The 11,143-nt window shown below is 38.1% G+C and overlaps 2 protein-coding genes and 1 non-coding gene across 5 annotated transcripts; 1 reads left to right on the top strand and 2 right to left on the bottom strand.

The window, feature by feature from the left end:
* Window position 1: 1 nt before the first annotated feature.
* On the top strand, window positions 2-83 carry Trnas-cga. The gene has a single exon. It is a non-coding gene; the product is annotated as a tRNA-Ser (tRNA).
* Window positions 84-86: 3 nt separating this feature from the next.
* Window positions 87-1,057, bottom strand: LOC124442546 (transcription initiation factor TFIID subunit 13-like). Its single transcript, XM_046993048.1, has 5 exons — window positions 1,012-1,057; window positions 893-935; window positions 680-777; window positions 511-609; window positions 87-437 (listed from the first exon to the last, which is right to left on the bottom strand). Exons 1-5 carry the CDS (start codon window positions 1,051-1,053, stop codon window positions 360-362), a joined length of 360 nt encoding a protein of 119 aa, XP_046849004.1. The 5' UTR covers window positions 1,054-1,057; the 3' UTR covers window positions 87-359.
* A 116-nt stretch (window positions 1,058-1,173) lies between these two features.
* Window positions 1,174-11,130, bottom strand: LOC124441952 (SR-related and CTD-associated factor 4-like). Of its 3 annotated transcripts, none has more exons than XM_046992427.1 (15): window positions 10,988-11,130; window positions 10,796-10,879; window positions 10,424-10,468; window positions 10,278-10,346; window positions 10,123-10,215; window positions 9,898-10,009; window positions 9,382-9,815; window positions 9,047-9,156; window positions 8,484-8,614; window positions 8,124-8,274; window positions 7,262-7,707; window positions 6,407-6,507; window positions 6,018-6,116; window positions 5,322-5,493; window positions 1,174-5,229 (listed from the first exon to the last, which is right to left on the bottom strand). In XM_046992427.1, exons 1-15 carry the CDS (start codon window positions 11,024-11,026, stop codon window positions 2,840-2,842), a joined length of 4,476 nt encoding a protein of 1,491 aa, XP_046848383.1. In that variant the 5' UTR covers window positions 11,027-11,130; the 3' UTR covers window positions 1,174-2,839. The 3 variants fall into 3 exon arrangements, with proteins under 3 accessions (XP_046848383.1, XP_046848384.1, XP_046848385.1); XM_046992428.1 differs by having other exon boundaries at window positions 1,174-5,226; XM_046992429.1 differs by having other exon boundaries at window positions 1,174-5,223.
* Window positions 11,131-11,143: the final 13 nt, after the last annotated feature.

Here is an 11,143-nt window from a genome sequence, read left to right as displayed (position 1 = left end):
TGTCGTGATGGCCGAGTGGTTAAGGCGTTGGACTCGAAATCCAATGGGATCTTCCCGCGCAGGTTCGAATCCTGCTCACGACGAACTTTTTGAAAAGATTTCTTTTACGATTTATTTAAGTCAAAATCTAACCTATTGTTTGTATACCCAATATTTATACTAATGTATAAAGAAATAAACAAAAAATGTATTTACAATGCAAAAAAGGTTCATAACTCATAACAGCATGTCATATAACCAAAAGTTATCAAACTATTCTTCCCAGTCCCCACGTTTCACCCCAACTTTTATAGTCTCTCTAATCACAAATAAGAGAATAAACAATGTGATTAATTTTGTAATTCAAATGAAAGAGGATATTAACTAATTTCGCCGTAGCTTTCTGCATCAAAAGCTTTCCTTGCTTTCTTCAGTTCTTCATTCATTGTTAATAAATCCTACAATTAACACCAAAGCATGTAAAATTGGTTGCAATCAAAAATATTGAAAAAAATAGTTTAAACTTCATACCTTTACTCTAGCATATTTCTTGGGATCCTTGCGAATCAAAAACACAACATCTTCCACATGGACTCGGCCTTTCTTTCCAATGGCCATGGCTTTCAATGTCTATCATAAATTAGAAGCCCTATCATTACTTTGGCACAAGAAAGAGAATATCTTAACAAAACCATAATACCATTTCTGAAATGTATTCAACCACCAAATCTTCAAGCAAGTCAACAGATTCTGTAAATGGGGCTTGGTCATCACCAAAACCATACATCATACATCGTACTGCAAGAACAAAGAATATGATTTGATGAATACTTGTCCTAACATGAAAAAAGTACGTCATTTTGAGACATCTATCCGATCAATAATCTATGCTGCTATACATGCATATAATTACATTCTTTGTGAAAAAGACGCTTCCTCTTTCCTGAAGTATCCTCCTAAAAGACAATTGCACACTTAAAAACAAAAATGGGTTAATAAAATAGGAATTTAAAATAAAAATAATCAGTTTACTTCTTTGCCACTACTGTCTGGCTGCTCTTCTTGTTCCGCCATATTGATTACAATTTACAAATTAAGAAATACGTCATGTTAACGAATGGTAAAGGTGCAGTCATTTATGGTTGCAGTGCAGGCTCCTTGTCCCAAACGCATTTTCAAACGGCTTCGAAATGATTTTTACACTTACAATCACATTTTATTTATTGTAGAAAAATAATACAAATATGCACTGCAACTAGTTACATAAGCAAGCACTTCTGCTAACGATCAGTTACAATCCAAAACATGTTGGAAAATAGTTTGCGAAAAGCTGTGCCTACGTGCCGTCTTCCGTTAAATCGACTTTCTTTCGCTAACGGACTCTGCTTTTACGAAGTCCTGCATTTTAGCGCCCTGTTATCTTAAAATTTATTTTGCTGTAGAGTTGGTGAGCATGTGTAGATAATTTTAGGGATTAATGAAACAGTGATTGTGAATACTTGAAATAACAAGTTTCACCTACCATTGAATGACTTTTCTTATTCCAAATGTAACGAATTCGAGTAACAAATGCCTGAAAAATACGTTTCTCAATATCCATTGAAGGAAATGATTAAAAAATTATCGACTTCTTCCAATCATGACGAATATATTTAACTTTCCAAAATCGCTGTTGACAATTAGTTATTACTAATTTTAATTCATCCATAGTCACGATTCCATTACCGTTTAACTGTGTTTAACTCACTTACCACTCTTCTTCAAGAGAAAATTCTGTGGAAATTAATGGGATAAAAACTTCGAACCACTCTCTTTCTCTCTTATGAAGGACTTTCAAAACTTAGATTAACGTTATGCAATGCAATTTATTGATGTTTGTGTTGCAGTTAGTAAAATAATTTAGAGTTACAAAAAACTAGTTGGCAGTTATTTGCATTGTTTAAAAATGTTTTTTATGCGTATTGGCACATGATCATAAAACATTGCCTGTGACAAAACGTTCCAGCGCGTAAGGCACAGCTTTTTCGCAAGTGAATTCCTAAAATTTGCTTAAAAACGCTATCGACATCGTTTTCGGAGTGACTGTTACCACGAATGATTGACACATATGTATGAAATTTTGGAGTGACGACTAGGTGCTAGACAAAGCTTCACTCTCATCTCTGGCATCAGTCAGTTCAAACTCAGATTGCATTTCCCCGGTTTGTGGGGGAAAGTCTAGTGGTAAAACAGTTCCTGATGCATCCTTAGTGGATTGGACAGACGATACGACATTATCGTTTAAACTGCCTTCCTTTTGTTCTGAGACAGTTTTCTCATTCATATTGTTATTGACAGTGGCACACAGAACTATCTCCTCGGGTTGTTCAGAATTAACGTCGCAGTCGAAAGTATTTGCTGTTTCCTTCACGAAGAGGTTCTATTTTGGATTCAACTTCAACAGGTGCAGCAAGTTGAACAGGTGCAGCAGATTCAATCATCTCCTCGTTACACTGAAATGAACCTCCATTCGCATCTGAGGCAGTTACATTTATAGTACTTACCGGTGGCGATTGTATTGCATCTATGTCAGGGAGAATTCCAGTTGACTCCGTTTTTATATCGTTTGACTGCAGTTTTATTTCACTTGACATCGAATGGGAAGTCTCCTCGGATATTGCCATCAAATGGCTGTCACTCGATTCAACATGAATAGTTTCCTGGTTATCACTATCAATTTTATTCGTGACTTCAGTCGGCAGCTGTTCTGCACCAGCGTCCCCGACATCATCCCTCAGTGGTTTTTGTATGTCACATTGTTTTGCATTGTCCAAACTATCACCTAATGAACGCCCATCATTTTCAGGTAAAATCTTAGCACCTACCAGTTCCTCAGGAACAATATTGTCATTTTTATTTTCATGATCAGTTTCACTTGAGGACTGACAAGAAGGGCATCAGTTGATGTCTCTCTACCCTCCGAAAATGCTTCTGATCCAACGTTTTCTTTACCAATAATCAGTTTGTTTGCATCGCCATTGTCAGTCTCACTTGCCGACTGTTGAACAAGGGTATGAGTCGATGTCTCCGTATTGACTTCAAAAGCTTCTGGTCCAACATTTTCTTTATCAGTAATCATTACGTTGGGGTTGTCATTATCAGTTTTACTTGATGACAGTTGAACAGGGACATCAGTTGATGTCTGTGTATTGCCTTCAAAAGATTTAGATCCAACGTTTTCTTCATCACTAATCATTTTGTTAGAATCGCCATTATCAGCTCTCTCGTCAGACGAATGTTGCTTTTCATTGGTTGGTTTCATTGTTTGTTGTTGTACATCGACTATAGCCGTCATATCACCAGTACTCTCGTTTTGTTCATGAACAGTTTGTTCCTCAATGATCATTTTCTCGACATTGCTGCTATTTGGCGGCTGGTTGTGTTCACTTACCGTTTGCATTCCACCTTCAACAGCCATAGACTGGACATCGTCAGCTGACCCTGCAGAATTAAAAGGATTATTTGTGAAGCTATCCTGTTTTGTATTAATATCAGTGGGTGCTTCTTGCTCAATAGAAACGCCAACAGGTGGTGTTTCATTTGATCCTCCAGGAACTTGAAGTTCTGAAAGATTTGGTTTTTCTTCGCCAACTTCCCCTTCTCCAGGCGCGAGCGTTGCGGTTTCAGTACTTTCATTGATCTTGTTATTAGTAATCTTTTCTTTAAGTGCTTTGATTTCAGCCCAGCCTTTAGCAATTTCATCATTATTTGGATCAGCACCGCCATGATGAATGTTGTTTTCTTGTTGTTCTCCGCCTTGCTGATACTGATCAATAGGATTCCCTTTGGATGCTTCATCTTGTTCACCCCATCGACTTCTTTGCTCATCATGCTTCCAAGAGGACCCAAAACCAGGAGCACCAAGTCTTGGTCCTTGGTGTCTATCGTGAGGAGGTCCTTGGTGTCTGTCGTGAGGGGGTCCTTGGTGTCTATCGTAAGGAGGTCCTTGGTGTCTATCATAAGGAGGTCCTTTGTGCCTATCATGCGGAGGAGCTTGGTGTCTATCGTGAGGATGCCCTTGGTGTCTATCGTGAGGAGGTCCTTGGTGTCTATCGTAAGGAGGACCTGGATGCCTATCATGAGAAGGTCCTTGGTGTCTATCGTGCGGAGGTCCTTGGTGCCTATCATGAGGGGGTCCTTGATGTCTGTCAAATGGAGGTCCCCAGTGATGTCTGTCGTGTGGTGGTGGTCCCCAATCATTGTCAAAACGTCCACGCTTCTGACGTTCGAATGGTTCTTCCCAGTCACGTCCACGACGTCCTCTACGTTCATTATGACCCCACCTATCTCGTCCTCCATCATGTCTCCATGGCTCATTCTCTGGACCCCATTTATCATTCTCATGACCCCAATGCTCACGCTCATTACGCCAATTCTCGTTTGGTCGTCCTCCTTCGGGTCGCCATTGTTGGTTTTCTGGTCTCCACTGATTACGTGAATCACCTTGCGGTCTCCATAGCTGTCCTTGAGGTCCATTTGGGGGAGGACCTTGAAATCGCGTGTTACCTTGAGGTGCAAATGGTGGACCAAATGGTGACTGAAATGGAGGACGAGGTCCTCCATCACCACTTGGCCGTTCACTTTCAAATGGAGGTGCCTCACTCGATGTGTTAAATTGTTCCACTCCAGTATTCGTTGTGCTCTCTGCAGTTTGACCATACGACATCTGTTGTTCTGACTGTAGGTTGGGTTCATGTGCACCCTGATATTGTGGTACATCTTCTTGACCTGGAGGAACAATGTTTTCTGTCGATTCTGTGTCATCAACTGTCTTGCCTTGACCTACTGCCTCATCTTGGCCACTCTCAACAGTCTGCCCACTGTCAACATTAGTTTGTGCTCCACCTGCAACAGGTTGCTGCCCACTAAACATCGGGGGCATTCCAGGCATCGGTGGAGTTTGTTGTTGCATGCCTGGCATAAACCTAGGAGGCATCATATAAGGATTCATTCCAGGCATAAATGGTGGTCGAGGGAAGGGCATGTTGCCTGGTTGAAACTGCATACCAGGAAAGTTCATACCAGGTGGAGGCACCATCCCGGGGGGAGGAATGCCAAAAGGTGGAAATCTTGGCATGCCAGGAGGAATGACTTGGCCTGGTGGCATAGCTGGAAAACCAGGTGGTGGAAATGGCATTCCTACTACAGTTGTTGTTTGTCCAGTTGTACCATCAGAACTTGTAACAGTTGCTGATTCTTCTTCTTCTTCATGAAAATATAAAAAATCAACTTAAGTTTCTCTGACGTTGGTTGATATCAAAGATTCACTACAAGCACGATAAAGAGTACACGAAACAACTTACTTTTCTTTAAACTTTCTGTGATTGTTCTTGGATCAATCCAACCACCTTCAGACAATGTTGTTATTGTGTCCGAAGACTTCTCCAGTTTTGCTATAGGAATGTATGTGACACCAAGTTCTTTATTAAAATGGTCTTTGTATTCCTTTGCTCCCTTAGCTGGTGCCCAAGCAAGCTGAGAATATACACAATGACATAAACTAAATCTTCTGTCATGACTGCACACTAAGCACGTGTTAATAACGGGAATTTCACATTAATGTTAACAATATTCAAAGATGAAAGACGAGATGTTTTATTTCAGAAAACTTTATATCTTCAGGCCATTTTGATACGGTAGTAAAGACGGAAAAGATATCAAACAAGGGCATTTTTGAGAAAGAAGCAAAAGGTTTCTTTATTTATAATTTGCTGTTATTTCAGATAAACATAACACATAAAAACACCATGAAGATGTTATTACACAGTTTAAATAGAATTCCTCAGAGGAGTGAACAAAGATAAAAGAATGATCTCATAATTTACAAATTTTTACGCACACACACAATTATATTTATTTACTGTTATTTAACGGATATATCAAAACATAAACTTCCTTTATATGTATGCATATGTATTCATACAGATATATAGGTATCTGTACGCATGTCTATATAGATATAAAAAATGTACACTTCAAATATACAGCAGTTGCAATACCTTGTAATTATTTCTGAGTATTTGCCTACTAGACAAAGAATGATACGCTGCTTCTCTTTCAGCCATCTGTATATAGGCACAACCACGTGGTATTATCATCTTAACACAATAATACAATTAGACATTACAACAACCTTCACGTAATCAGGCATAGAATTAGTGGTGCGGAAAATATGCGCACTGCACACAACTTCTGCTGTTGTACGGGATAAATGTGGAGTGGTGAATTTTCTTAAACTATTGTGTTGTCTGCAATCATGCAATACAACAACTGATACCAAAAAACGTACACAATAGTCTCATTGACTTTCACCCCAAATTATACGTAGCACCCTTTCCCGACAGAGCAACATGTTACATGCTTGGACGTCACAAACACGATAACTTACATCTATAAGTTGAACTTCACCATATTCTTTGAACATTTCTTGTAAGCTCTCCTTCGTTGTGCTACGATTCATTTTTCCAAGCCAGACTGTGCGACTACAAACTAAAAACAAATAACATACAGTTCCCAAAGCTCCATGAAAGGAAATTACAAATATAGATGTCGTTGATTGAATGATCAATGATGTTCAGATAAGACATTATCATCCAGTGCCCGCAAAGGACTCAGACCCGTCTTGGTTATCATCATAAAACATCATTGCGAAAAAAAAACACATGCAGTCATTGGTTAACGTCGACTGTTATCTTGCTTGTTTTCTCATTGATGCAAAGATAGTTAGGAAATCAATTACAATAATGGTTTTAAAAAATAAAATTAACACGTAGGTTTTAAAAATTTTAGTGTGACTAATGACAGAGCTATCACACAGTTTCCAACAAACAGAAAACGAAGTTGAGTGAGTGGGGACAATGGTAAGGGCAAAAACAAAATATACTTTATACTTTCAGAACTGAAAATCCGGCCAACAGAAAAAAAAGAATAAAAAATCCGGCCAACAGAAAAAAAGAATAAAAAATCCGGCCAATAGAAAAAAAGAATAAAAAATCCGGCCAACAGAAAAAAAGAATAAAAAATCCGGCCAACAGAAAAAAGAATAAAAATCCGGCCAACAGAAAAAAGAATAAAAAATCCGTCCAACAGAAAAAAGAATAAAAAATCCGGCCAACAGAAAAAAAGAATAAAAAATCCGGCTAACAGAATAGCGCAAAAGCCAATAAAACCTTCATTTGTTTTTTGTGTTCTTCAGCCTGGAGTAAATTGAATTTTTTTTACGAAAGCTTAACAATTTACTAACCGCTGACGTGATCTTCTTTAACAGGAGGAATCCATTTCTCTTCTTTAACTTCTTTTGTCTCTACTGCTTTTTCTTCCTCTTTTTCACGTTCTTTCTCGCGTGCTCGTGGTTCTCGTTCCTCACGTGACCGACGCCTTTCTTCACGTGGTCGTTCACGCTCATTTCGTGATCGTTCACGTTCTTCACGAGGCCGATCACGATCTTCTCGAGTCCTTTCACGTTCTTCGCGAGCACGATCACGCTCTTCACGATGTCCATCCCTTTCATCACGCTCAGGACGTTGTTTATCGCGAATTTCCCGTGGTCGCTCGCGTTCATTGCGTTTTCGATCACGATCTTCACGTGCTCTATCCCTATCTTCACGAGATCTGTCTTGATCGTCACGTGGTCTATCACGTAACCGGTTTCGGTCGTCAGGTAGTCTTTCACGACCTCTTTCTCGTTCACTATAAGGAAATACCATCATTTTTTAAATATTATCGGTAAATGATAACTGACTCCGTAAAGATAAAATAAATTAAATTGCATCAAGTACATTGTCTGGCCAGCACGCAGAAAATAACCATTATTTATTTCCTTACAAAACTATCGCATTCCAGTGAGTGAATAGAGGAAAGTTTTCATAGTTATAATGAAAACGCCCACCGTTATGATATAAGTTAAATACAAAGCAAATAAAATTGTTGTTCACAAGGAATTTGTTTTTTTTAAAAATCATGGTAAAAAGATGTGATTGGAAAATTTCTTTCTCGTCTTAAATATTTCGAATGAGAATTGCAAATGCTTCTTGAAAAAAATGTGTCGATGTGGCCTGAGAGATTATGCTTTTTATACACGTGGAATAAATAAATATTAATCATACCTGGCTACTTCACGATGCCGTCGTTCGCGTGGGGACCTGGAACGATTGCGGGGAGGAGATTGCGCGTGTGGAGTAAATGTAGGTTGAAATGTCGGTTGAAATGTCGGTTGAAATGCTGGTATGGCTGTTTCATTTAATGGCTGGAGTGTCTCTGAGAAAGAAAAAATACTTGAGAATACGTTGGTAATTTTGGGGAAAACTAAGTACGATTTGGAATGTCCAGAAAATGAAATTTTATCAATCAGAAAATAGAGACAATCGTCACATACCCATGATACATAGGTGTCAGTCCGCCCGTCTCGTTATTCATCATTTTATGTAGGGCATCACACAATAACGTATGAGAAACCAGTTACAAACCTGGAACTTTCATCGCTGGACTACTTTCTGGGACTTTTTGTGGGGGGATACTGCTGACCACTTTTTGTTGCTGGCGAAATTGCTCTTCCATGCGTTGACGAGCATTAACCACTTCCACTTGTTCGAACGAACTTTACAAATAATATATACATTAGCGTTTGAACTTCCATTTGCCCAGAGAAAATTCACAAATAATATATAGAGTGGATTATTAGAGTTTAAAATTCCACATGCTAATAGGAACTTCACCAATAATATATACATCAGAATATAAGAAACATAACAAATAATACAAACATTTTATTTAGTATGAGTATTAGGGTTTGAACTTTCACTTGTTTAAAGAAACTTCACAAACAATATATATATTGGGTCATTAGAGTTTGAACTTTCACATGCTCAAAGAAACTTTACGAATAATGTATACATCAAAATACAAGATTTGAACTTTCACTTACTCAAAGGAACATAACAATTATTATACATATATTGAGTTAAAGAGTGTGAATATCTCCTTGCTCAAAGGAACATAAGAAATAATATACATATTTATACAAAGAAACCTTAAATTGTTGAGTCGACTGGCTTCCTGCTCAAGCTGTCTTTTCTTTTCTGCAATACGCTGTTGGTCGTCTTGATCATCACCATAATCAAAGTCATCCACATAACTTTGCTGAAGTAGAAAGAAAAAGTCATGAGATGAATTATAACTATTTGATCTAAAACATAATTGTTACATATCTTTGGTGTGTGTTCAGAAACAGAGACAGTCAATCAAACATGACATCAGTCCGCCCGTCTCAAAAAGTCATCATAACACAACACAGCAACAATAGCCAGCTTCAGCAAATGGATCACACTTTAATTGATACTCAATTTCATCTATGAGCCAACTAACCTGTTGCGAGTTGGAATAAAATGTGTTTCCTTGGTTGGCATCAGGATAATTGTAACCCTGATGGTGACCTTGGTTTTGTTGTGCTGGTAATTGAACATCATGTTGATACTTTTGCTTGTTCAACTGTCTATCACCCTCTCCTGTGTATTGCTGTGTTTGGTAATGTCCAGGGGGGTCACTACCTTGTTGATTAACCATTCCAGTAAGAGCTTGAATCTGCTGAAATACTTCTGTAGGTAGTTGAAATTTTGGTTCGCTTTCCAAAGATTCAGGTTGGTTTCCCAGTTTAGTCTGTTGTTGTTGTTGGAGACGTTCCTCCATTTCCCTAATACGGCGAACCTGTTCCTCTTGCTGCTTCTGAAGCATGGCAATGTACATTTGTTCTTGAGGTATTTCCCCGGCAGCCACTTCCCCTGAAGCATGCTGGGTAGTATCTGTAGCATAAAACATTGGTAGATATAATAAGACATTCTGAAACAAAATTCAACTACCTAAGTGTTATAGTTAAAAACAAACCCAGTTGTTGAGTTGTTGGTTTTGCTTGTGCTAAATTCAAGAGAGGTTGAATGACATCTGGTGGATAAACTTTGTTCTTCTGCCATAAATTCAACACCTTTATGAGTTTGCTCTAAACATAAAAACCACATGACAATCATCAGATTTATATAATTCTATTCTGAATGCATACAAATGTTGTACGATAGCAATAACAGGATGACCATTTAGATTGCATTCTCATACCTTCTCCTCGGGAAGGCATTTATAAAAGTTCTCAAAAGAATTCATGATGTTCTTTCCAAATCTTGGACCAAACACATCTTTCTCAGCACCAAACTATAAATAATGATATCAATAATTATACATTTCAAGATTAGATATGATTCACTTCTGCCTACCTGATGACGAGACTGTCGAATGATGGAATCTATGACGTATAATGCTGGAATCTTATATTCAGGTCGACACTAAAATTGAGAGATAACTAGATTAGTATTCTACGTAATATGCAGTACTGACATAAAATCATAACGACCAAGACTACCTTTTGTACAAACTTTTCCAAACTTTGCACAACGTGCTTGTAATACTGGAAAAAAATAAATGATATTTAAATAGGAAAAACATTAAAAGATAAGATATTGTAAGTTCGCTTCCATTATCTGAATAATTGTAGGCAATTTCGTGCTCTTCAATCTTCAATTAATGTCCCGTTGAATTGACCCTTGCCCTATTAAACATACTCCGAAAATTCCCCAAAACAAGCATTGTATTCATAATGTAAGACAACCCAAAGTAAACGGTTGAAAGATGTACAGTAACATGTGTTAACTGTTCCTGAACTCCCAACACCGAGGACTAGCTCTAGCTGTAGTAGATGAAAACATTTCCTTCGAACGACCACTGCACTTCATACCTTTACTGCTTTCAAAGCTAATCGGGTAATTGATGTCACTTTCGCTTTTGAAATTGGCGGCTTTGTCGCGTACAGCGTTGATAACTAAAAAAGGAAGACGAAGTGTGACAACAAGCTGCAAACAAGGCAACGATAAACTACTCAGTTTTTCACTATTTGCGGAGCGTTCTGAATGAAAAGAGTTGCACATACCTCGCTGTTAAACTGCCGGACAATCTCCATATCAGCCATGTTTAAATAGAAGTAGAAAAGCTACAAAATAGATGATCTTAGTGCATTATTTCGTCTATTTCCATGTGCTTTCAAAGTCTCACCGCTCAACGAAACAATATGGCTGCCCACGTATCA

This window comes from Xenia sp. Carnegie-2017, unplaced genomic scaffold (genome assembly GCF_021976095.1).
Source record: "Xenia sp. Carnegie-2017 unplaced genomic scaffold, XeniaSp_v1 HiC_scaffold_20, whole genome shotgun sequence".
Taxonomy (NCBI): Eukaryota; Metazoa; Cnidaria; class Anthozoa; order Malacalcyonacea; family Xeniidae; genus Xenia; species Xenia sp. Carnegie-2017.
The sequence above is the reverse complement of the archived record's forward strand: the minus strand, read 5'-3'. Positions and strand labels throughout refer to the sequence as shown.